At 42.5% G+C, this 25658-nt stretch overlaps 3 protein-coding genes across 10 annotated transcripts; 2 read left to right on the forward strand and 1 right to left on the reverse strand.

Annotated features, from left to right (window-relative positions):
- The first annotated feature begins 7 nt into the window (after nucleotides 1–7).
- On the forward strand, nucleotides 8–16721 carry nedd1 (NEDD1 gamma-tubulin ring complex targeting factor). 5 transcript variants are annotated; one of them, XM_047385908.1, is made up of 16 exons: nucleotides 8–92; nucleotides 4976–5119; nucleotides 6246–6340; nucleotides 6603–6719; nucleotides 6795–6935; nucleotides 7581–7810; nucleotides 7995–8196; nucleotides 8347–8470; nucleotides 9595–9738; nucleotides 10766–10819; nucleotides 10893–10982; nucleotides 11140–11303; nucleotides 11389–11584; nucleotides 11664–11811; nucleotides 11944–12010; nucleotides 16286–16721. In XM_047385908.1, the coding sequence occupies exons 2-16, from the start codon at nucleotides 4984–4986 to the stop codon at nucleotides 16388–16390; spliced, it is 2013 nt and encodes a 670-aa protein (XP_047241864.1). In that variant the 5' UTR covers nucleotides 8–92; nucleotides 4976–4983; the 3' UTR covers nucleotides 16391–16721. The 5 variants fall into 5 exon arrangements, with proteins under 5 accessions (XP_047241864.1, XP_047241862.1, XP_047241866.1 ...); XM_047385906.1 differs by lacking the exon at nucleotides 8–92 and adding an exon at nucleotides 672–854; XM_047385910.1 differs by lacking the exon at nucleotides 8–92 and adding an exon at nucleotides 672–854 and having other exon boundaries at nucleotides 11152–11303.
- A 1016-nt stretch (nucleotides 16722–17737) lies between these two features.
- On the forward strand, nucleotides 17738–19367 carry lyrm5b (LYR motif containing 5b). Of its 4 annotated transcripts, none has more exons than XM_047354843.1 (3): nucleotides 17738–18072; nucleotides 18578–18633; nucleotides 18997–19367. In XM_047354843.1, the coding sequence occupies exons 2-3, from the start codon at nucleotides 18586–18588 to the stop codon at nucleotides 19228–19230; spliced, it is 282 nt and encodes a 93-aa protein (XP_047210799.1). In that variant the 5' UTR covers nucleotides 17738–18072; nucleotides 18578–18585; the 3' UTR covers nucleotides 19231–19367. The 4 variants fall into 4 exon arrangements, with proteins under 4 accessions (XP_047210799.1, XP_047210812.1, XP_047210822.1 ...); XM_047354856.1 differs by having other exon boundaries at nucleotides 17967–18072; nucleotides 19024–19367; XM_047354866.1 differs by lacking the exon at nucleotides 17738–18072 and adding an exon at nucleotides 18113–18211 and having other exon boundaries at nucleotides 19024–19367.
- Nucleotides 19248–24709, reverse strand: si:ch211-59o9.10 (uncharacterized protein LOC561841 homolog). The gene is given in 12 exon segments (XM_047354833.1): nucleotides 19248–19483; nucleotides 20259–20358; nucleotides 20439–20557; nucleotides 20716–20807; nucleotides 21200–21275; nucleotides 22292–22388; nucleotides 22390–22440; nucleotides 22442–22550; nucleotides 22650–23001; nucleotides 23082–23136; nucleotides 24089–24325; nucleotides 24580–24709. Coding segments are annotated over 11 exon segments (1257 nt in total). The 5' UTR covers nucleotides 24223–24325; nucleotides 24580–24709; the 3' UTR covers nucleotides 19248–19411.
- Between the last annotated feature and the right edge of the window lie 949 nt (nucleotides 24710–25658).

Genomic DNA, 25658 nt, shown 5'->3' on the forward strand with positions numbered 1-25658 from the left:
TCTTCTCCTCTGCTAATGGGGCAGTTTTAGATGCAACATCCCGCAACGTTGTCCCCTAGCGGCGTGGATGTGCTACAGCAGCTCTACGTAAGGTACGTGTCACAGTGGATCATCTGCTTCCACCGCTTCGTATTCATATCTTCCTGCTCTGTCACACCAACCATTTGCAAATCCTTGAGTCCTTCTTTTTCCTCTTAATGGTTGATCTATATTCATCTGCAGATTAGCCTTGCCTCTCTATTTTGTCCCAAAACAATTTAAACTATTCTGTCTTACTGATATTTTCATTTATTGTCAAGTATTCTGTAAAACAAATTAACCATGGGCTGATTTATATCCCATTAAATCAGCTAGTGTTATGTTCGTTAGTTGGTTTCAAATTTTTATTTTTTTAAATTAGGGAAATACCTTTGAGGTAAAATTTTGTAGCGCATTTTTATTTGTGCTGTCAACAATTGACAAAATATCAAATTTTATTAATACGGCTTAAAATGAAGAACTTAAGTTAACAGATAGTTTGATTAGGCAATTAACAGCTTTATTCTGTAAACCAGACAACATAGTTTGCTGTGATAATATCTGTAACCAAACAAGATAAATATATTCAACACCCCAGAAAGACCTGATGCTGAATTATATTTCATAAAGAGGTCATCTTCAGATGAGCTGGTAGGTCTGCGGGTTGGCTGTTGTTTCCCTTTCCAACATGGCGACCTCGATGGCGTTTCACTGCAGCTGAGACAGTCGACTGTTGGGTGGTTTGTCCGTCGTGGTGTTCCGTAGTGGCGGTTAGCGGCTGCAGGAGGTTCGGGGACGAAACATCATCCGTTTTAAGGGATTTTTTAACTCTCCGGGTTCGTATAAACTTTTTCTACAGAATCTTTTAAAATTCCAGACAGCTTCCCTGTTGTTTGGGACACTTTGTCGGTTGTTTGCAAACTTTAAGCCTCTCGAAGCTCACCGAAGTTAGCTAGTTAGCGTTAACCAGTTGGCGCTGGTGTTGGGTTTCTCAGGATTAACCCACGTTTATCGGTTAAAAGTTACAATCTGATGTGTGAGTTCAATACGATTTGTTAAGGCTGTTTGCATTCTAAATGATTTTGGCAGCAAAATTAGAACTACTTTTAATATGAACAACGAAAATAAAAGTTTTAGCTCCTGAGGTTAATTGTAAAACACAAATTATACACACAAAGCATTTAACAAGATTAAAACAAAACATACACGGAAAGACAATAAACTGCTTTAGTTCAAATGTTCATACTAGAACAATATAAGTCAAGTTTAAGGCAAAATACTTCCTGTTCTGTATTTTTGTCTCATCTGTTAAGATTTTACAAACAGTCCAGGAATTCAGGCCGGAAAACTTTCCAGAATCGGTTGTTTGAGTGCAGTTTTTTTCCTGCTTTCAAATGTTCCCTTAAATCATAGTTTTTTGTGGTATTTTGGCCCCGTTTTTCCTGCACACACGTTTCAAGGTGTCCAACAGTACAGTTCTTATAAGGCCAAGACTGAAACTCAGTCTTAAACATTTCTGTGGTTGATTACTTCCATTTAAGCAATAAAACCCACTAGAGTCAAGAAACCAACAAGGAACTCTCCTTACACCTTCCCACATCCTAGAATAAAAATAACACTTAAGTTTAAAAACAGTTTTCTGTACCAAGAGTTAAACCCTTAACTGCTTTAAAACCTTTAAGTCTCCAGTTCTGTTTCTGTGCCGTTTTTCCTCGTTTTGTCATGTACCTTTTCCTTCTTCCAACACCCAAATCCGTCCTGACTCCAAGGATACCCAACCATAAAAGGTTCCAGGTGCTATGTGCCCTTCAGCCTCCAAACATATGGAAGCAAATCGTTACCATATTTCAAATGGAAAAGCATTTCCAGAAATGCTTTTTCATTTTAAGAATGTGGCTGCATTATTTGACCCATAAATAAAATTAGTAATCAATCATCCTATTTGCATTTGCTTCTTCACGACTACACATTTTATGCCTTAATCAAAAAGAAAACAAAGCAGACATTGCTTTTTCGTTTTCGTGGTCTGCCCGCAAAGTACTGCCGAAAAAGCATTCCGAGCGGCGGGCGCAACGGAGTGACGTCAGCAGCCATCTGTAAACACGCACATGTTTTGTGCCGTTTACGGCTGCTCCAATCGCTCCAGCAGAAAAAAGGAAAAGCATTATTATCGAGTGCCAAAGGTCGTCATTCATAAAGGTGAAAGATGTAAAAAAAGTAACCGAAAACGACTTAAAAAGTGGATTACAAATTACATCTGCGGTCGGGAGGAGCAGAGTCTGCTAATGCGAGTGTCTGTAGCAACCACTTCGTCAGCGGTAAGTAGCAGTCCAACTTCTTTTTTTGTGGTTTGAATTGGATTGAATTGCAGCAGGGCCGAGCTCAATTTGTGGCAGTGGCAGGCAGAACTGGCAGTTCTGACGTCACTCTGCTGCGCCCGCCGCTCGGAATGCTTTTTCGTTTTCGAGTTCTGGGCAGTACTTTGAGACCACGAAAACGAAAAAGCAATGTCTGCTTTGTTTTCTATTTGATTATGGCATAAAATGAACAGTCGTGAAGAAGAAAATGCAAATAGGATTATTGATAACTAACTTCATTTATGAGTCAAACAATGCAGCCACATTCTTAAAATGAAAAAGCATTTCTGGAAATGCTTTTTCATTTGAAATATGGTAACAATTTGCTTCCATACAAACCTGCCTTAAGGTGTTCAGCCATACCGGGCTGTCGTCACATTGTGGGTTTCTAAATCCTCCATTGTTTTCTCTTGAGGCCAGGTGAGGAGCGGAGGTCAACCGGTCCAGTAGCTTTAGCCTGTTCTTCCTCTGCTATGCATTTTAATTGTGGACAGTCAGGTTGTCTTGGTGAACAACGCTGGACTTTTCTGCATCAATGCTGCCATTACAAAATTAGAAGTGATATATTCCAAGCACACTGATTCAAATTCAAATTAAAAAATACTTTATTAAATGTTATAGCTCATATTATGAAGGTTTCTTCAAAGAGCCGTTGTAGATGCTGATGGCTGTGGGCAGGAAGGATCTCCTGTAGCGCTCCGTCTTACAGCAGATCTGAAGAAGCCTCTGACTGAAGACACTCTGTTGCTGTAGGACAGTCTCATGAAGAGGATGCTCAGGGTTCTCCGTAATGTTCTTCATTTTATGAAGAATCCTTCTTTGCACAATGATCTCCAGAGGTTCCAGAGGAGTCCCCAGAACAGAGCCAGACTTCTTTATCAGCTTGTTGAGCTTTTTTAAGTCCGTGGCTCTGATGCTGCTTCCCCAGCAGATGATGGTAGAAGAGATCACACTTTCCACAACAGACTTATAGAAGATATGCAGCATCTTGCTGCAAACACCAAAGGACCTAAGCTTCCTCAAGAAGTACAGTCTGCTCTGTCCCTTCTTGTAGACAGCTTCACAGTTGCATCTCCACTCTAGTCTGTTGTCCAGGTGAACACCGAGGTATTTATACTCCTCCACCACCTCCACCTCTTCTCCCACGATGGAAATAGTTTTTGACTTATTCCTCTTTCTCTTAAAATCTACAATCATCTCCTTTGTTTTATTCACATTCAAGATGAGATGATTGTTTCCACACCATGCCACAAAGCGGTCCACCACCTTCCTGTACTCAGCTTCTTGTCCATCTCTGATCCACCCCACGACTGCAGAACCATCCGAGTATTTCTGCAGATGACAGGAGTCTGTCTTGTACTGGAAGTCTGAGGTGTACAGAGTGAAAAGGAATGGTGAGAGTACAGTCCCCTGTGGTGCTCCTGTGCTGCTGACTACCTGGTTAGACTCACAACCCTTCAGTCTCACAAACTGTGGTCAGTTTGTCAGGTAGTCTTTGATCCAGGAGACCCCATAGGATCACAGAGGCTGGCTGCAGGGACTGGTTGCTCTTTTTCCATTTCTAGCAGCAAACATCTGGAATACTGATCCGTCTGATCGCAGTCCATGTTCTAACTGCGTGATGGCCCAACCCAGATGCCTCAGAGCAGAGAAGAAAATAGACCTTTTTTCTGCACATAAAGTTTGTGAATGTAAATTCATATAGTAGAGTTGGACAAAGAGTCATTGAAAGTAATATCTGGTCCATGAGGTTCTGTGAGCTGTTGATGAATACCTGTTCTTGACAAGGTATCGTCTGAGGGATCGAAGGTGACCGATGTCTGTCTTAGGCTTGTTCCCTGAAGTTCCTCTATGTTCCTTGAACAGTTTCATGATATTCTACACTATAGAGGGAAACATGTTCAATTCTCCTCTGATTTTTCACTGAAGAACTTTGTTATTAATCAGTTCAACTGTTTTTCTCATACATTGATGTCCATTTGGAGATCCTAGGAATATCTTTGCTCTTCAGAGGCTAAGCTACTTTAGGAACAAATGGGGATTATTATAACATTTCTGACATTGTTGAGTCTTTGTTTTCTTTAAATGACCAAATCCCATCTTTTCTGTGACGTTTGCAGCCAGAAACATACAATTAATTTTTATTGTTGGACGAGAGAAACTGATGAAACAAAACAGGAAAAATCGCAGGTTTTTTTTTAACTTTTCCAAGGTAACAAATATACCAGTTTTCCTGGAGTTGTAGCAGAAATCAGATTTGTACTTAAATGTGAGTTTTATTGACAGGAACGATGTCCGTGTACAGCTTGAAACATGTTTTTCTTTTAGTTTAACTCTGAACTTGATGAACCTGCTGGTAAAGTGAAATTTATCTGAGGGCTGTCAGGTTCATCGTTAAAAACACCGGCTCAGATCTGCTGCTTTTTATTGTTGATATTTAAATGAAATGACATCCTGGTTCTTCAAACTGAACGCAGCTCATTTTAACATCATTGACTTCCTACTTTTATTTATTCAGCTTTACATTTGATTTGTAATGAAATGATTTTCATTGGTTTATGATGTTCATCACATCGATATGTGTTTGTTTTAACCTCCAGCTGCTGCCATGGAGGAGGTGACGCGCCTGGTGTCGACTGGAGACTGTGTGAAGATCTGGGATGCGGTTTCCATGGCGCCGCTGGAGCAGTTCAACCCCCACAGCAGCAGCCACCCTGTCGCTCGGGCCTGCTGGAGCTCCAACAGTATCCTGATGGATGGTTGTAGATGTCAGCGTGTCGCTGATGTTAATGATCTGATCATGATGGTATAAAATAGATGAGGGAGAAAATTGTTCCTGGTTTAGTTTTATTTCTGTGGTTAAACTATTATTAGCAAGCAATATGCCCAGATTACTCTCTCATATAAAAGAAAAATCTGTTAATAAATCCACAAACATTTTCATAAATAATAATAACGCCTCTGTTCTGAAGCAGGTCTGCTGTTGGCTTGAATGCTGATTTATGAGTGAATTAATAGAATATTTCTGTTGAACTGAAACAAGTTCATCAACAAGCAGAACTCAAATCAAAAGAGGAAACGAAACATTTTATTCCGGTCGAGTTTGACTAGGATCACTCACCATGTTCGCCTGCGCGGTGATATTTGGACAATGGATCTCTTCTTGTATATATTGTAATTTAACTTGTGTGTGTTTTTTTTTTTAATGAAATTTGCAACAAAAACACAAAGGTTAGGTTTTAAAGTAGACTTTAATAATAAAAAAAAAGCGCTTTCTAAGACTTTTAATTTGATAAGGAAAATCTGTCAGATGCAGATGTTTATTTCACTTCACTCAAGCTGTGTTTGTTTTATTATTATTATTATACAGCTGTGGGGTTTCAATAGGGCTGCATGGTATCAGGAAAACCTGTTATAATATTGGTGGATGATGTGATGAAGATATGACTTAAATAACCATCATTAAAAAGTGTTAATGCTGCTTTAGGTCCACAGCAAAGGTAGAACCCAGATAAAGAATTAAACTTATTAGTTAAAAAATAAGTACAATTAATTATTTCTGTTTTAACAAGGTTTTATTGAAAAAGTAGCTTCTGGCTGATGTCTGCTGTTTCTTTATGACGCTACCAACTCATTACCTTCTTAAAACATCTTGTGTTGCATTAAACAGCGGCTGTCAACAGAGATATTACATTCAGAGAGTCTGAATCCATGGTACCTAAAAACGCTTGACGTGCAGCTCTAGTTTTACAGACTTTATGTTCTCATCTAAAAACAATGCAGTTTGTTTTTGGCGTAAATTCATGTTTTTTATTCTTTTTGTGAGCTGACCGAGTTCAAACGGTTTCTCTCCTTGACCAGTCCTGTCAGACCAGTACTTGGTGAGTGCCAGCAGCAGTGGAGACAAACTGGTGGTTTCCAGTCTCAAGTCAACTCCTGTTCCAGTGGTTGAACTGGCTGACGGGGTGAGTGCACAGACTGAACCTGCTCTCGTCATCGAGTCCCGCCTCTTTCTGCCATCGGCGGGCGCGTCGATTCTGAAACGTTTGTGTACGGAGCTGCGGCTCTCCTGGTCCTCTTCATTGGCATCTTCTACACGATCCCACAGATTTTCAAATCTGTTTTTATTGTAAAGTTTAAATTGGAGCTAAATTTCAAACCTGTTTAACACCAGAATTAAAGAGAGAGTTTTAACAATTTTTTTTCACACTCTGGTTTCTGATCCAGAAAAAACAGACCCGTGTGTGTCTGAGTTCCTCATCTCAATTTCTGGTCAGTGGAGGTCTGGACCGCTGCGTCCATATCTGGGACCTGAAGACCAAGAGGCTGCACCGCTCCCTCAAAGTAAGGCCTCGCAGAACCACATCCCGATATACCAGCTGAGAGTCTGAGCTGGTAATGCCTAAATCTGTCTCTCAGGACCACAAAGAAGAAGTAACCTGCGTGTCCTTCAACGCTAACGACAGCTACGTCGCCTCCGGCTCCACCAGCGGTGACCTGGTCCTCCACAGTCTGACCACTAACATGTCTACTAGAGCCTTTGGCCACGGCAGCAACCAGGTGAGACAGATCCTGCAGTAAGTGGTTGCTTGGGGCATCACACACACACACGTATTCTACCCTCACTAGGACTTTGTATTGACTTCCATTCATTTTAGTAACTTCATTTATGCTTAAATCTAACCGTATTTCCCACCATACCTCTAAACTTAACCTAAAGACGGGTCCAGCGCATTAGGACCGGGCTTTGGTCCCCCATAAGGCCCATCAGTCTTCAGAAGGTTCGTCTATAGAGCAAAAAAGGCCCTAAATAATTATGTACATACAACCACAGCAGCTTTACATGCTTTCGATCAGCAGCCTGAGAATTTTTAAAGCTACATAAACATTATTTGTTTCATTCATCTGGTCAAAAGTTCTGTCTGGTCCAGCTGTGCATGATGGTGTGAGGAAATGATAAACCCTCTTAAATGATGGCCCAATAAGTTTCTATTTGAAATTTAGTCAGTCTTATGAAATAAAACATTATTTTTATATCAATCTCAGAAATTCTCAGAAGTCTAAATAACTTTATTCAGCACTGGTTTTGTAATGAAAATAAAAATATCCCTGAAATAACAATGTTGTCATAATGTGATGAAGCAGAGGATCAGGGACCATGCAGCTGCGCTCCACATGAACACCCCCCTTGTTCTTCCTCTGCAGCCCATCCATGACCTCCGGCTGTCCATGTTGAAGCGCTCCTTGCTGGGAAGCATCTCTGACAGTGGGACCGTGGTGCTGTGGGACTCCAACACCCAGAGGGAACTACACATGTTCGACAGCGCCCACAAGGCCCCGGGCTCAGGCTTGGCGTTCTCCCCGACCAGCGACCTGCTCGTCGTCACCGTCGGCCTCGACAAGAAGATTGTCTGCTATGACACGGCCAGCAAGATGTGAGTTCCTGTTCTGTTCAGTGTGAGGCGTTGGTCCAGTTCCTCTCTCTGGACAGCTGCAGCTTTCAGCCTCCTTCTTGCCCGCTGACGCTGTGAATGACGTAAACTCAGCCATCTGGCTGTAGATCAGGCTGCTGTTGTTAGCGCCGCCTCAGAATAATATGATGTCCGTGTTTGTCTGCAGAGTCCTGCGGGCGATCCGTGTGGAGAGTCCTCTGACCTCAGTGGACTTCATGCCGGACGGAACTGGTCTGGTGGTTGGGTCCACTCAGGGGAAGATCTACCAGTACGACCTGAGAAACTCGAGCACACCCACCAGAATCACAGTGGCCCACAAAACCTCTGTCACCTGCTTGCGCTTCCAGAGTAACACAAGCAGACATAAGGTAGCTGCTGGTGGATTTGGTCCTTTTGGTTTTATCAGAACCTGTCCATGAGTCGTTAGCCCATCTGAGGAGATGGGTGGGGACCATCATCACCTTCAGTTTGAGTTTATATGAAGAATTATCAGCCTCTCTCTTTCTGTTCAACTTCAGACCAGTAAACTGGGGTCTGCCAAGATTTCCAGTACAAAGAGATCCAGCTCCAAACTGTCCAGCAGCCAGCCAGACCCCGCCTCCAGTACAGGCTCCGCCCCCCACAGACCGGTCACCAGCACAGGTAGGTTGGACTACCAGTTACATACTGCTGTGGTTTTCAACCCTCCATGTTGAAGGTGTTTCTCTGCTGGCTGATATAAATGAAGGTGCGATTCTGCAGCTCTTTATTGCAACTGAGGAGGTGATGCAGTGATTTTAATCAGGCGTGATGGAGCAGAGACGCATGTAAAGCATGCAGGACTTTGGGCCTTGAGGAGCAGGGCTGAGAACCACAGATTAACTTAATTTCCCAAATAACATCATGGATAAACAGAATGTATCTAGTGGGATTAACATTAAAAGCAAAAAACAAATGTCTCCATCAGTTGCCTGAATTTCCAGTAAAAGGCCGGCAACCATTAAAATAGAAATTATGAGGAGGAAACCATAGGAAAATAAATAATCCAGCTTTTACTCAAGACTTCCACCATTTTCACTGTTAAGACAAAGTGTTACAATAATCATTACTTGTTGTAAATTTTCTATTTTCCATTTTTGATTTAGTCTATTTATATCTTTTAATGAAATGTATTGTCTCAATTAAATCGGTGCTGTGAGACATGAATCCTAGAAGCTTTCTCCAAGCAGGAAGGACAAACCTATTCAGAGCATAACGATGCCTTTCTCCTGGTGCCGATGAGCTACAGGTTCACGATGATTCTCACGTTTTATTTCCCGTTTTCTTTTTAATGCAAAATCTTCTGAATTTCAAGAGTAATGGGTGCAAAATAAACTAAAAATGAAACAACAAAGCCGATCCACATGTTCTTGTCTTAGTTTTTTGTTTTTGTAGATAATGTGTAGAAATGTTCCAGCTGTCCAAACCCAGGAGTTCTTCCTTCAACATAGAAGAATGTATTGGAACAATAAAATATGTAACTGAACAATATTGTTATAAATATTTTTTAAATGTATGGTAATTGGAATATTAAATAAAAACTTTTCTGACTTAAACATTTTAATCAATAGGGGGCACTGCTGAGAAATGAAGCATTTTCCAAAACATTTGTTTGGCATGTTATAGCTTTTTAAGGAGTTCATCACTTTAAATCGCAATAAACCTCTGTCTGTGCATCTGTGAGGGTTTTTCTCTTTAAAACTGATGCAACATCCTACTGCTGTGAGGATTTTTCACAAAGAGTGAAGTGTTTTGTCCAGCAGGAGGCGCCGATGGGGAGGTGATGTGTCGTGAGGCTGAAGGCCAACAGTGGCCGGAGCAGCATCCTCCGGTGGAGAAGTTCGGAATCGTGGGACGAAACAGTCTGGACATCTTCTCTCCTGCTCGTGAAGGTCCAAAAATCTGATGTTTTTCTGAATTTGGCTTTATGTCTATAAACAGATATGAAATCAGTGCTCAACTTTCTTAAAACTGCATTCTATATAATGGCCACCAGAGGCCAACCTCACCCGGTAAATTAAACCTAAACTTCTTTTTCCAAGTCTCTGATGTTTAGTTAGTGAATTATGGTGAAACTTAAAAGGTTAGTTTGCTTTTCTGGAAATGAGGTTCTGGTAAATTATCTGTAATAATTCACTAAGGTGTAGGAGAAAGATGTCGGATCATTGCGAGCTTGTGCAGAGCTCTAGTGATTGACTTCCTTGAGACCACAGTTCCTGGCTTGCTTAAGTCATTCATTAGTGTCTTAGCAGTTGTCCTGGGGGTCTTTAGAGGCACCTTCTAATAGTTTTCTTTTCTGGGACTTCCTCAGAGTTCACCTTGAGCTTCTGGACGATACTTCTCACTCCAGTTCCTCACATCTGTAAACGCTGTGATGACTTTACGTTTATCCTTCTCCTGCTTTGTGAACAGAAACAGTTGTTTTCCTCGTATCCAAACCGATTGGTTTTGTGTCTCAAAGCTCTACTGAACCTCACATCCTGTGTGGGAATTGGAAGAAACCCCTCAGTTTTAACTTGATTTTTCAAACTTGAGTTGTACAGCGTTAAAGGCCATCATTGCACAGTAGTGGTTTGTGCTGCTGCTCAACTAAAAGGTCCGTTCTTAGGGCCGGTAAAAAGTTTTGGTAGTTTTTGTTTCGTTTATTCATTTATTTTCGGTGATCAAAGTAAAATAGTGTAAACATCCTAAATAAACGTCAGATTTTTGAAAATGTTTTTTTTTCTCCATTTAACAGCTCTTGGGAAACTTTTAAAACAATCAATTTTTTTATAAGGGGGGTTAATAATTTTATCCTAAACTGTATTAATTCCCAGCTGCACACGGATGTGTTCATGTTTTAGTGTTTGATTCAGTTTCTCCATCTCATGTAAGCATGATCTTACATGTAGGACTCTCCTTCTCCTGCCGCTTCTGTAGGTCCAGACTCTGGGACCCAGGGTACTCCATTTGGAAGATCACATAGTAACACAGGTAGTCTCTTCTCCACCTGACAGAGGCTGTCATAAAACAGCTGATTTTGGAGTAATGCTGAGTGTTTCCATAGTTACCAGTTTGGAGATGTTGTCCAGAGAGGGGGAGGGTCAGCAGCTGGTGGGACGGGCCAGTCTGGACATCTTCTCTCCAGTCAGAGAAGGTCAGAGTTTCTCCATGTTCTACTGAAACCTGTTCTGATACATGTTTTCAGCAGCTTCTTGAGATGATTCAACATGTGTGTGTGTGTGTGTGTGTGTGTGTGTGTGTGTGTGTGTGTGTGCACGTTGTCGTGGAGATGAATAATGGCTGTGTGTCAGTCTCTCACTCAGGTGGTGGATCACAGCGTAAGACCCCTCTGGGAACGCAGCTGGGGGCGTCTGCAGGGCGAAGCTGCAGCCCGCTGTCCGTCTTTCAGTCCCCGCTGCCGATCAAAGAGGAGGAACCAATCGCCGCTGCCGCTGCTGAACCATGTGACAGGAAGGTGATGACCTCCCTTAGTAGGGGCTCATATTGCTGCTATTGTGCCAAACATTTCATTTCAGGCATCTGATAAACTCCTGTTTCAGTCGGACAAGAACAGCAGCTCCAGCATGGAAGGGGAGCATCAGACTCCGCCCACCACGTCCCAACAGACCAATCAGAGTCAGCCGGTCCCGTCTTTTCTTACTCCAGAACCCAGCCTCCGCAGAGCGAACGGGATTCAGACTCAGCTCAGTTATGACTCACCTGTCTACGGGGCTCCGCCCACTGCAGCAACTGCAGGTACAGAATGGTTTCCATGGTGACAGCCTCAGTCTGGGTCTGTTTCTGTTAAATCTGATGTCCTGGTTCTGGTGTAAAGGTTCAGGTTCAGCCGCGATGGCAGCGGTGTCCTCCTCGCTGTCCCAGAACATCGCAGACGTGGTTGGACAAGATGGAGCCGCTCCGCTTACTTCCCTGCAGATCCACTTCATCCAGAACATGATACACGAAACGCTGGAGGAGTTCAGGTCCGGCACCAAACTCTATTTATATGAAACATTAAGAGTTTAAAAGTTTCATCACCTGAACATGCCTTTCAGTTTAAAGAAGAAAACTGGGAAACACTGAATTTGAAGGTTGTTTTTTCTTCCTGTCTTTAGGACCTCCTGTCACCAGGACATCCTCAACCTGCAGGTGGAAATGATCCGGCAGTTTTACATCCAGCTGGTAAATACTTTTTATCTTGTTTCATCTTGAGGATTTTGTGTCTTTCAGCTTTAGACTGAATCTGAGGGGTTTAGGGTCGTTGCTCATCAGAGCTTCGGTTTTAGTCGGTCCTTCCAGGCTGCAGGAGCCTTTTTAATTTTATCTGAGGCATCGCTCTAAAGCCTGTCGGACACCAGCGGGCGACATGATACCGCTCATGATCATCATCAGGGAGCTTTCTGTCGCTTAGTGATACGCTAACGAAAAAAATAAAGTGTAGGGGAAATCCGGTAGCCTTTTCCAACCTTCAGATGGAGATCTCTGTATCAGGTTTATGTATTTATACTAATACTACCGGGTCAAACGGCAGTCTGTTTAGTTCCTGTTGTTGAGATCTACAGAGACAGCTTCACCAAACACAGAGCACCCAGTTGGCCTTGCAGAGCCCTCCTCTTCCCCTCCTGCTGCCGTGGAGCATTTCCAGCAGTAGCCGAACCTTCTGCGATGCAGCTGATTAACACAGGACAGTAATAGGACCAGGACCAGAACCAGTCAGTGCAGAGACAGGAAACTGAACAGAACTTCTGCAGCTCTTCAGGGTTCAGCCCTTGTTGCCTGACCTTTAGGACTTAGCTTCAGCCTGCTTCCAAACAGTTTTGCAGTTAAAGGAACTATACCTGAATTTATTTTTGTCTGGTTAAGAAAAATGATTTTTACACAATGTATTATGAACTAAAAGATGTGCTTTAATAATAACAATTGACTAATTGATAGCGCAGTTGAGCGAGTCCAGGCTTATTTTAGTGGGAATACGCAGTGAACTGGGGACAACACGGGACGACTGTTCTCTGCCAATGGCACAACGAGGGGCGGAGCCTTTGCTAGGCAGCAGCTCCTTCTAGCGCGTGCTCCACAGGGTATGTAAACAGAACAGCATGGCTGCCGAAGCACGAGGGAAGGTAGCGATACCTCCACTGCCTAAAATATCATTTACCCGAGATTTAACCATTTTTATGTCAAGAAAACTAAGTCCCTCAATGAAGCCTTGTTTCTTCTGGAGGACCGTGCATGCGCTTGAGGTGTTTAGTCTCCTGCATGTCGACGGGGAGGAGACCAGGAAGGACAGAAGGAGTGTTTTTCGTGGGGAAAGACGGTTGGGGGTGGGGCTTACACCTCCCTGTCCCAACACTTCCACCCTTGTGTCCCTGAATTGGACGTTCCCGTTGATGGGTCGAGTGTGTAGTGTGTCCCAATTTTCCAGAGTGGTCCTTAGCCCCGCCCCCTCTGTGCCCTCAATCCGCCCTTCGGCGAAGCCCGCATCTAAGAGGAATTCGCGGAAGTATATTACCCACAATTCACTGCTGCAGATGACGTTCTGAGCAAAAACCATTAAATTAGAATAATAAGAACTGCGTAAACTTTAGACAGCAAGCCGACAAATATAGATTTTCTTTACTGGTTTTCCAGGCTCAACATTGTAAGATACCAGTGGGTTCAGGGTGAGTCTGGGCAGTCAGTGGGTCATAACACTGAAGTTACCTTTCAAACAAACACTGACGCAGCGAGAGTCTGGTGTATAAACCTCCATCACTTCCTGCACTTTCTTCTCCTCAAAACAAATGTTCTTGTTGCAGTTTTAAAGTTTTTTTTAGCAGCCAGATGTGAAAACAGCGCTGGTTCTCGTCCTTTTTGATGTTGCAGTTACGGTGCAGAGGTGCAAGTTGATGACGTAACCTCTACTGTCCCAATTCTCCAATTTTGCAGCTTGAAACCTGAGCACTTCAACCCCTACATGCACTTGTACAAAGTAAACACTTCATAGAGGGGCGTAGGGTGTAGTGTGGGTATTGGGACAGGGCCTAAACTGTTCTTCTCACTCATGGTTCGAATTTGTGCAGGATTAGGGATAGTTCCTTTTAGGCCGGTCATTTTAAAATCAGTTTAAAGTAAAGCTGAAAGCTGTAGGTTTATGATCCCCTGGTTAGGCTGCACAATATATCGACATCACAATATCAGTGTGTGCAATATTTTTATCATAAAGGACTGTTTGGAGCGCAATAAATGATGGCTGATGTATCCCAAGTGTTTTTAGCTTGCATTTTACATGCTAATGTAATATTTAGCTAGCTGGACTCTGCAGCAGATGGTCACACCAGACCAGATGACATTCCCCAAAATGCTGAAGGTCACAGATCAGAAGGAGAGGACAGAAGAAAGCAGGCATGACTGACATTGTCATCGCAATATTGAATATTATCACCATTGCAAGATTTTCTAATATCATGCAGCACTAGTCTCAGTTTACATTGCGTTTGGCCATTAATTTATTACCAGTAGGTCAGGATTTTTGATGGATATGTTCTATATCTGCTTTTATTGATGAAGATGGTTGAACTTTGTAATTTGTCTAATATATTTGCTTTATTTAATCTATTTTCTGCAGATATTCTGGTTTAGACCTGGGTTGCTTTGCTTTTGGCTCTACAAACATAAATCAGTCTTGAACTTTATCTGCTTACTGTAGTTATCAGTTATTCAGTCATCAGTCGCTCTGAACTTATTATTTTAGTTAATTTGGTCTCATGACGCATTCTGAATCCGCTTCTCCTGAGGCATGTTTGAAGTACAGGTCCTTCTCAAAATATTAGCATATTGTGATAAAGTTCATTATTTTCCATAATGTCATGATGAAAATTTAACATTCATATATTTTAGATTCATTGCACACTAACTGAAATATTTCAGGTCTTTTATTGTCTTAATACGGATGATTTTGGCATACAGCTCATGAAAACCCAATATTCCTATCTCACAAAATTAGCATATCATTAAAAGGGTCTCTAAACGAGCTATGAACCTAATCATCTGAATCAACGAGTTAACTCTAAACACCTGCAAAAGATTCCTGAGGCCTTTAAAACTCCCAGCCTGGTTCATCACTCAAAACCCCAATCATGGGTAAGACTGCCGACCTGACTGCTGTCCAGAAGGCCACTATTGACACCCTCAAGCAAGAGGGTAAGACACAGAAAGAAATTTCTGAACGAATAGGCTGTTCCCAGAGTGCTCTATCAAGGCACCTCAGTGGGAAGTCTGTGGGAAGGAAAAAGTGTGGCAGAAAACGCTGCACAACGAGAAGAGGTGACTGGACCCTGAGGAAGATTGTGGAGAAGGGCCGATTCCAGACCTTGGGGGACCTGCGGAAGCAGTGGACTGAGTCTGGAGTAGAAACATCCAGAGCCACCGTGCACAGGCGTGTGCAGGAAATGGGCTACAGGTGCCGCATTCCCAGGTCAAGCCACTTTTGAACCAGAACACGGCAGAAGCGCCTGACCTGGACTACAGAGAAGCAGCACTGGACTGTTGCTCAGTGGTCCAAAGTACTTTTTTCGGATGAAAGCAAATTCTGCATGTCATTCGGAAATCAAGGTGCCAGAGTCTGGAGGAAGACTGGGGAGAAGGAAATGCCAAAAATGCCAGAAGTCCAGTGTCAAGTACCCACAGTCAGTGATGGTCTGGGGTGCCGTGTCAGCTGCTGGTGTTGGTCCACTGTATTATCAAGGGCAGGGTCAATGCAGCTAGCTATCAGGAGATTTTGGAGCACTTCATGCTTCCATCTGCTGAAAAGCTTTATGGAGATGAAGATTTCATTTTTCAGCACGACCTGGCACCTGCTCACAGTGCCAAACCACTGGTAATGGTTTACTGACCATGGTATCACTGTGCTCAATTGGCCTGCCAACTCTCCTGACCTGAACCCCATAGAGAATCTGTGGGATATTGTGAAGAGAACGTTGAGAGACTCAAGACCCAACACTCTGGATGAGCTAAAGGCCGCTATCGAAGCATCCTGGGCCTCCATAAGACCTCAGCAGTGCCACAGGCTGATTGCCTCCATGCCACGCCGCATTGAAGCAGTCATTTCTGCAAAAGGATTCCCGACCAAGTATTGAGTGCATAACTGTACATGATTATTTGAAGGTTGACGTTTTTTGTATTAAAAACACTTTTCTATTATTGGTCGGATGAAATATGCTAATTTTGTGAGATAGGAATTTTGGGTTTTCATGAGCTGTATGCCAAAATCATCCGTATTAAGACAATAAAAGACCTGAAATATTTCAGTTAGTGTGCAATGAATCTAAAATATATGAATGTTAAATTTTCATCATGACATTATGGAAAATAATGAACTTTATCACAATATGCTAATATTTTGAGAAGGACCTGTATGTTTTAATGGGATGTTTACACGCAGAAACCAGTAACGTGCGTGTGCGACATATTGTGTTCCAGACGGAGATCCACGGTCTGATTGAGAAATATTCTGTCAACGAGTCTCTGGTGGAGGAGATCGAGAGGCTGCGAGAAGAAAACCGCCGGCTCAGAGCGAACTACTGAGCTGCTGCCATCCAGCCCCACTTCTGTCGACTGAGCCCCGAGTCGAGTCTGACAGGCTACAGTGCCTTTATCCCAAACTGCTTGTTGTTTGTGTATCGCTGCCTCAGAGCTACGTCTGTTTCAGTTTCACCTGAAATGACCAACAGAAAGTTCTGCATGAAGTGTGGAAAAAACGCCGTAAACCAGCAGTTCAATTCAAAGTGTTCTGTTATTGTAATTTAATATTTTGTCTGTCAATCCCTGAAAATATAAGCAGTTTGTCTGTGTGTGTTTTGTGAGTTTATCAAGAAACATTTTTGTGTGAATAATAAAGACAAAATTGTGACAAAAAGAGATGTTTTTTTTTCTTAAAAACAGAAGGAACATTTTTTTATTCCAATTTCTGATGCTCATTCAATTTGTTCTGAGCCTTTTTTAGTATGAACACCTCTGGTTCTTAACCTGTAGTCCAAAAACGATCTGCAGTCTTATTTCACCTACGAATATGCATGACATCAAAATAAGAGGAATGGAACATTTTTAAGTGAAAAACGGGTGATGGAAAAAATATATACAGTTGAAACCAAATATTTACATACTCTATAAAAAGACAACTTCTTTAACATCAAAGGTTTACTAAGATTAATACGTGTTTAAACCATTAGGTAGAGCTATGGTGATGTTAGGTAAGTGGAGGCAGAGCTGTGGATGTAACACTGGACACTGCATCCTCAGAATCATCAGGAAGAGCAGTGTGTGGACCTCCACAAGTCTGGTTCATCCTTGGGTACAATTACCAAATACTGGAAGGAGCCATGTTCACCTAGGCAAAATAATACACAACAGGAATGTCCAGTCATCATTCTGTCCAGGAAGAAGGTTCTGTGTCTCAGATATGTGTGACTCAACTCCAGAACAAAAGCAAAAGGCTTTGAGAAGGTGCTGGCTGAGGTTGGTGAAATAGTTTTATTGTCCCCAGTGAAAAGAGTTCTGTACCAACATGGACTGAAGGACATTCAGCAACCTGAACATCTGTGGTTGTTAGAAGTTTGGGTCCGTTTTTGGAAGGTTAGCCCCTTGACCTTTCTTTGGTTCTTAGACGTTTGGTTTAGTAATTGTCGCTCTTCGTTAGATGTTCTGCCCATTCTTGAGGAGGGATACCTCTTGACCTCTGAGACGTTTGGGCCTGACCTCCACAGCTCATTGGCAGTTTTAGGAGGTTTAACATTTTAAACTGCGTGACTCTTTGGATGTTAATTGTTTTGATCAGTTTTGGGAGGATTAACCTGTTGACCTTTGATTGTTAGTAGTTTATATGAATCTTCAGAGGATTAACATTTTGACATGCGCGACTCTTTGGGCATGAGATGTTTGGGTCAGTCTTTGGAGGATTAATATTGTGACCTCCATGACTTCGATTGTTGGTCATTTCGATGAGTCTTAGTAGGTTCAACATTCTGACCTGAGCTGTTTGACGTTTTTGAGTCAGTCTTGGAAGGATTATCCTCTTGACTTGTGAAATTTGACCTCATTGTTTGATTTAAGACGTTTGGATCAGTCTTGGGAGGATTACCATCTTGGCTTGAGTCACTCATCGTCAGCCATTGGTGTCAGTTTCAGGTGGTTACCATCTTGATATTAGCGACTCTTTGGTTGTTTACTCGTTCGAAGCTGCAGACTGTTTTCAAAGTTCAAATTTACAGGTAAAGTTTTCATTTTAAATCCTGCTGAGCGGCTCACCTTAAGTTAATTTTCCAAACAAACAAACAAACAAACTAAGGCCGAATCGGAACATTCTTCCGGGTTTAACCGGGTTAAAGTTCGCAGAGGTCACCTGGACAGGTGAGAATCTGCTGGTTTTAACTTGTCAGAGATTCTTTAACTACTCTTAGTCCAACTGAACCATCTGGTTAAAGTCAGCTGAGTGAACTTCCTGCTTTAACGGGTTTTATCTTCACTCTGGAAACGGTGCCGGTTGTTCTGGATGTTGGTACCGAACATTGACACTTGATCTGAGCGAACCGAATACAGTTTCACTCCTGCATAGAGATGCCTGGTTGAGGTTTCCCTGCTCAGACAACAAAGTGAAATGGACCTGGCTGCCACGTTATTTATCTACATTGATTTATTTTCTGGTGCACTTTGTTTTGCTCCTTTCTGCTGGGGTCAGAAGTTCAGATCAGTTGAGCTTCACGTTTTGTTTTGCAGCTGATTGGATGATGGCGAACCCCCTGAGGGCTGAGGTGGTTCGACTCTACAAGAACGTAAGTCTTCTGTTACTCATTACCAACCAATCAGTTGATAGATTATCAGTGAACTCACAAAGGTCAAGAACATCTGAAAGAGCTTCCTGAAGCAGTTTCAGTTCAGCTGATAATTTCTTTAATTTTCTGTGACATTAAACAAGCTCAGGGTGAGTCAGAACTCAGGTCCATATTGGAGGGGGTTCTGTTGTATCCAAACATATTTTTCTTCTAATCAAAAAGCAAAACAATCCAACCTGTTAACACAACCCTCAGCTTGAAGCTCTAATAGATAAAAAAATCACCAGTTGGGATGATTACAGAACATAGAGACCCAATATAAAAGCTCCGTAGTTTAAATCTGATCCACTAATCACTGTACAGGTCCCTCTTCTTCTTCGTCCCCCACAGCTCCTCTACCTCGGTCGGGAGTACCCCAAAGGTGGTGACTACTTCAGGGACCGCCTGAAAGCGGCGTTTACTAAAAACAAGTCGGTCCAGGACCCGGAGCAGATCAAGGCCATGATTGCCAGGGGGGAGTACGTGGCCCGGGAGCTGGAGGCCCTCTACTACCTCCGGAAGTACAGAGCGTTGAAGGAGCGATACTACGCGGAGTGAAAAAGCTCTGCAAGGACTGACAAACAAACCAAAACATTTTTATTTGTTGTAAGGAACAGGGCAAACAGCAGCAGCTTCAACAACTCCTGCTGAGTCCAATCAGAGAAACATGGAAGGAATAAAAATATAAAACTCAACAAGTCGATCAGTAATTCTTATAAAAACAGCGGTCGGGTTCCTGTCAAAGTGTGGGGGGCACCAGAGAGTCTCCGTCCGCCAGGTTGACCCTGCAGATCGGACAGGTGATGTTGTCCTGTCAGGAGGGAGGAGGAGGCAGGTTAACACTGGACAGAGATGTTTCTCACAGTCAGATATCTCACTCTGTCAGACAATATGCAGCAGCAGGGTTGATATAAAGCCTGGAAACAATTCGCTTCCAGGTCAAAACCTTTTCATACATTCATAATAGAAACATTAGACCTTTATCAACTGCAACTTAAATCTTAAAAATGGCCTCATCAGTTAGTTAGGACAACACTAGAAAACTGGCCCCCCAGAAGAAGAATCACATCTTAACACTAAATCTCCAGCAGACGATTGGTGTCTGAAAAACAATCTAGAAAAGACCAGAAACAGATCATCCTTCAGCTGATGAGAAGAACCCTGAAAGACCTTCAGAACTATTAAACAAGACCACTTTACAGAAGGTAGGATCAGGAGGTGTAAACGGTGATGCATCCTGTTACATGTGTTTCAGACAGTGGAAACCTCAGGTTGCTGCCATCTGTTCTCTTCTCCTTTAACCCATAAATCAAATAAAAGTCCCTCATCGTTCTGCTGAGAGCTTTTCAAATAGCTTGATAATTTCTAAAGGGAATATTCCCATTTCCAAGCATTTTCCACACATTTTAATGCAGCACATCCTAGAAAACAATCTGATCTCTTATGTGGACACTAAGATTAATTTGTGGGTGCTTCAAATCATTTAGGGTAAAGATCACATCACAATCGAAGAGTTTAGAAAGACTTTAGCAACAACTTAATTACGTAACGTCTCCGATTTATCCAGATTTTCTCTGTACTTGTACCTTTAACCACCTGTCGATGCACTGGACATGATAGTCATGGAAACAGGGTAGCATCCTCAGCTTCTCCCCATCAGTGTAGTCACAGAAACATATCTGACACCTGTGGATCAGTCAGACAGAGACGGGTTAAATGTGCTCCAGGGAAACAATGGTTTGGATCAGACTGGATGCTGGACTCACTGGGTATTCCCGGTGTTGGTCGCGGAGCAGAAGGTTTTGGTTGGAAACCTCTGGATTTCCCTGCGAGTCATTTTCTTTGACACAACGGCACCTTGTCGCTCTTCAAACTCCAGAAGAGCCTGCCAGGAACCAGGAAAACAAGAGGGTCAGCAGATGTTCCAGTCGTTCTGTGATGTTGAAGGTGTTAAAGGGTGGAGGAATGACAAACAGCTGGATGTCCTGCATCTCAGGTTTGAAGAAAACCCCAAATTCTGAGCATCTCCTGATCATTTCTCACCTCGTAGTCATCTCCCTGGAGATCTTCTGCAAAGTCTGGTAATATGTTCCTCCTTCTGCCTCGGCCATGTCGCCTGCGCTGACCAATCAGATCTGTAAAAAACAAAACGGCTGCATTAAATCAAATCAGATGAATGTTTATAACATCTCAATGATCTGTAATCTGATTACTGTCACTGCAGACTTGACAACTCCTAAAAGGTTTCTACAGTTCTGATCCATTTCAACAACCAGCCCTCCTTTCCTTTCTTCCAGCGATCCAAACTTTCCTGTAATTTTCCTGGTCTGGACCAACAGCTCTTCAGGCGTTCTGGAAGCCTTCAGAGTTTTCTTTGGACCTTTCCTGCTTTTGACTCAGCTCTCCTATACATTTCCAGCAAAGAACTGAGGACCGGACCAGAACTTTTGGACACTGATGCGTATAAAGAGGAAGTTAGTCAAACAAGCCATCATGAACCATTAAACATGACATTTTCTGATCGTACCATCTTCGAGTCCAACCAAAGGAGAGACGGCAGCCAACACCTGAGACATCCAGCTGGGCTGCATGTAGGAGAAATACTGCACACAGAGAGAAGCCCACAGTCAGTACACCTGGACCAGAACCAGGTTCTGGATTAAACAAAGGGCAGCATGTGACTGCCAGAGATCCAACTGGAGCAACATTTCAGCTGTTAAAGTAAATGTAGCTGCAGTTTTAAAAATTATATTTGAGTTTAAATCTATGAAAAGGGACTGTTTATATTTTTATCTTAATTTAGATTTTGAACCTATAATTCTACCTTTCAGTACATCAGTTTAACTTTTATTTTATGCAAAAAAAAATACTTGATATGCAAACTAATAAACATTTCCTGTTATTTGCTTTTCCCCCTCTTATTATTAAATTAAGTTTTGAATGTATGCATTTTATATAACTTATACTAATGTTTTTTTAAATAGGCATTCTTTCATAAAGAAGCAAAACTGAGCCAAAAATAAATAAGTTATTGATGTTTCAAAATAAAATAAGATTCAAATGATCTCTTTGGTCGTTTCCCTTCCAGTATTACTTAGTCAGACAGGTGGACCCGGGTTCTTTAACGGTTCCAGGAGAGGAAAAGAGGTGTTCCTGTGCAGGGGTGGACAGGAGGAAGTAGCGGGTGATGCTGGGAAAGTTGGCAGCAACAACAGACCTCTGACAGACGATGTGCAGATTGTAAGTTACAGCAATCCATTCAGACTCTTCCCTGTCTGCTGGTGGCAGCTGGCGAAAGTTAACCGTGGAGCAAGAAGCAGCTCAGGGTCTCAAAGGTATTCTGCAGTTTGCATGGAGATGAAAAACGAGTCGCTTTGGACCGTCAAGATTAACAAGCAAAACGTTTACCGCAAAGACTGAGAAAGATGAGGGGAAGAAACTGGACCAGATAGCAAGTCCTTATAAACGCTCTTCAGCTAATACTAAATGAATCAATAAGGCTTAATTACACACAACGCAGACGAACATGGCTGCCTTCATCGCTCGGTCCTGGTGACCTTCCTGTGTTGTATGAAAACGCTGCATCAAGAATTTTATTTTCAGGAATCATTCGCCTCACCCCGTGTTGGCTCTGCTGATGATGAAGATGATGGTTGTGGTGGTGATGTCTGCTGAGCGACTGTTCTTGGTCAAACTGAGCCTGAAACAAACAAACGGAAACAGGAAGTTGGTTGAACCTGTTCAGGTGAGCTGCTGGTGTCTGGAGCAGGAAGGAACTCTGACCTGCAGGCTCCGAGCCAGCGCCTCGTCTTCCTCCATTTGTAACGTGCGAATCGTGGCCTCCTCATCGTCGCTGATGACAATCTGCTCCACCACGTCTGCAGCAGAAACAGCTAATCAGAAGCAACGTACCAAACAGAAGTAGTACTGCACATCTAAGCTTCAGGTGTAGTTTAACGTCCAAATTGTGTCCAGACCTAGTGAGGTGTCTCCTTGTCCTTCGTTCAGCCATCTCTTCTCCTCATCAGTCAGGAAGGACAGAGATTCTGAACTGGATGATGCTGTTGCTGTAGAGGGAGATGCTGAAGATGTCATGTGAATCTGTTTGGACCTGAGGACTGAGTCTGGTGTGAGGTAGGAAGCAGAGGAGGAGGAAGACGATGATGAAGATGGGGCCTGCAGCCAGCTGCCCAGAGGGTAAGTCCTGAGAGATGATGCTGGAAAGAAGCCGACGTTCTGATCAACTAGCCGCCGGCGTTTGGATTTATGTGAAAAACCTCGATCACCTCCATTGGGTTTCTCTGGTTCCAGAGAACCACCGACCGCCACCTGAGGTCCAAAAACAGAGAGTGAGCCCACAGGTGTGCTGACCACAACAAGAACAGGCCTGAAGCAACTAACAGACTCACAGGGCTGTAATGATCCTCTGTGGTACGGCGATGTCTCCGTTTGCCAAGCTGTGGGCTGAAAGAAGAAACCGAGACAGAACCAACCATTTGTTCGACATGTTGAGATGGGTTGGAGATGCCTGACAGAACCAAACTCAAAATTCAAGTTTTACTGCTGTCATTCCTCATATCTCACCTAATATAAAAAGTGGATCCCAGGCATATGAAAGGATCAATATAAAATATCTATATTACACAAATGTTAGAAAATAATGAATCAAACAACTAAACTCAACTGGAGAATATCTCCAGGTTCCTTCCCTGATCGTCTCTCATTTAAAGTGTGTTGATGAAGATATCTAAATATCTAAAGAAGTTTCTTTGGACTTTGGTTGCTTTTCCCCTCAGTTGCAAGTGTAGTGTGTTTTTAAAGGAGTGAGGAACGTGGAAGATAACCGATGTCAGGCCCTGAAAACTCTTGGTTCTCCAGCCGATGAACAATACCTGAAAGTCCATCAAAGAGCTGACAAGGGACCCGAGAGATGCATCGCCCTTTACCTGATCATCTCAACAGCTAATTGTGTCAGGTGTCTGGGTTCAGGCTGCTGGTAACAGAACCTAAAGATCCAATTTAAAATCAGTTGTCTGTTATGAAGACCACAACTCTGGTTCATCCATTAGGTTTAGGAGCATTTTTCTCAGATATTCAGTGAGTTTTTACAGGACTATATAACCTTTCTATGTGAAAGAGTGGTAAAAAAACTGAAAAGGGAGTTTTGGAGTGTTGACAAAATGGACAAAACACTGATCGGAACCAAAATCTGTGGCCCAGAAACAGTGAACGAACCGATCCAGGTGTAAATAGGTCTAAAACGGTTCAACTGCAGCCACAGATGGGCAGCAGTTTCAAAGTGAAAACGGATCTGTGTACTGTCAGGGTGTGGTTTCTGGTATTCCCACTCCTCAACGCATCCATGGGTGTGGGTTGGTGTCTCTATCTACCTGTCCACAGGTGTGTGTCTCTGTACCTGGGGGTTTCTGGGACAATGATGGAAAGATCATGGAGGAGGGTCTCTCCGGGGTCCAGCAAACATCCTCGGTTCAAGCCTCCAGGACTGTCCGGTTCTGAAGAGCCGGGGCTGGCAGTGGACCTCTCAGCCATCACGTCATCCAGCGTCTATCAAACCCCTGTCCCCAAACTGGCCAATCACCTGCGGTCTGGGCTCATATCAACGTGATGGTGATGATGATGAAGAGCAACTCGCCTGTATTAGAGAAACTGATTTAATCCAGAGAAATGATGGATTATCTGATGATCTGAACCCTACAACATTCGCATTAAACTGAACAGAAAGTAGAGAAAATGTTTCAGTTTAAACTGAGAGCAGCTTAAATGCTAACTATTAGCTTAGTTCGCTCTAAGAGGCTGTTAAAACGGCTGTTAAAACACCGGAGATCAATTAAACATCCCTGCCCTCACCAGTGCAGACGACATGAGCAGGATTAAACAGCATTTTACCTTAAAATTCTGCCTTTTCTCGGGTTGTTAACGGACATCCAGCCGGAGAACCGCCACTTAGCTTACAACAGAAAGCTCCTTTCAAAATAAGGTCGGCAACTTCCGCTAAAGGAAAAAAGTACCGAAAAATCCCCCGTCAAAATAAAATACTTTCTGTTTTCATATGATACTTTTTTAACCCTCCTGTTCCCTTTGGTCTCAATTTGACCGCATTCTAAATACATATTTGAGGTTATTGTTTTAGCTTCATATCCGACGTTTTCCTCATTTAATGGGGACATCTGGGTAAACATAAAATTAACGTGACATTATTTCCAATGTCCTGTACACATATAGGTCTTCTTTGGGATTAATTTGACCCCAGGTTAACTGTAAAAAACATAAAATAAATATCAATATTTTGCACACATATGCTTAGGATATTGATGTTGCGATAACATACATTTTTTAATCTTCAAAAAACGTTAGGGCCGTGACTATGGAATTAGTTTTGTGCCTAAAAGATTGCGAAAAACTCTTAGATGATCAAACAAAAATAAGAATTTGAGAAAAAGTATCATTTCAAAAGTAAAACATGCTATCTGCGATCAATCTCTTAAAGCAATACTGTAAAGTCTTTGTCTTGTCTTTGTTAGACTGAATATATTTTTGTTATCATTTTCTGAGAAGTCTTTTGCCATTGGACAGAGATTTCTTGATGACATATCAGTGACCCGGAAATTGCGTAGCGTACGTGGCCACCAGGGCGTTTTTTTTTTTTTCTTTAGTGGACAAATACGCTGAGATTCCAACCGTTCTGCACTAGAGGCTGACATTTTTTCGGGAATCCCGCGGGACGGGAGACAGCATCCGTAAAGATCACGTGATCGGGACGGTACATGATAAAAAATTAACGGGAGCGGGAGCTAACTAATAGGAGGCAAATAAACTAGGATCAATTGTCTTTGGAAATGTAAAACTGAGACTTTGTTATAAACTTTAAGAAAAAAAAAAAAACTTGGATCGACGCCGCCATTGTGTAGTTTTTTTCCAAGAAGCCTAAACTATAATGTGAGTCAAACGAACTACACGACCCACAA

This window comes from Girardinichthys multiradiatus, chromosome 2 (assembly GCF_021462225.1).
Source record: "Girardinichthys multiradiatus isolate DD_20200921_A chromosome 2, DD_fGirMul_XY1, whole genome shotgun sequence".
Classification (NCBI taxonomy): Eukaryota; Metazoa; Chordata; class Actinopteri; order Cyprinodontiformes; family Goodeidae; genus Girardinichthys; species Girardinichthys multiradiatus.

Coding starts and splice junctions, on each gene's coding strand:
- lyrm5b (XM_047354843.1), top strand. CDS start 18,586: ATGATGGCGAACCCCCTGAGGGCTGAGGTGGTTCGACTCTACAAGAAC. Junction 18,634..18,996: donor TGGTTCGACTCTACAAGAAC/GTAAGTCTTCTG, acceptor ATCACTGTACAG/GTCCCTCTTCTTCTTCGTCC.
- nedd1 (XM_047385908.1), top strand. CDS start 4,984: ATGGAGGAGGTGACGCGCCTGGTGTCGACTGGAGACTGTGTGAAGATC. Junction 6,720..6,794: donor GGCTGCACCGCTCCCTCAAA/GTAAGGCCTCGC, acceptor TCTGTCTCTCAG/GACCACAAAGAAGAAGTAAC. Junction 6,936..7,580: donor TTGGCCACGGCAGCAACCAG/GTGAGACAGATC, acceptor CTTCCTCTGCAG/CCCATCCATGACCTCCGGCT.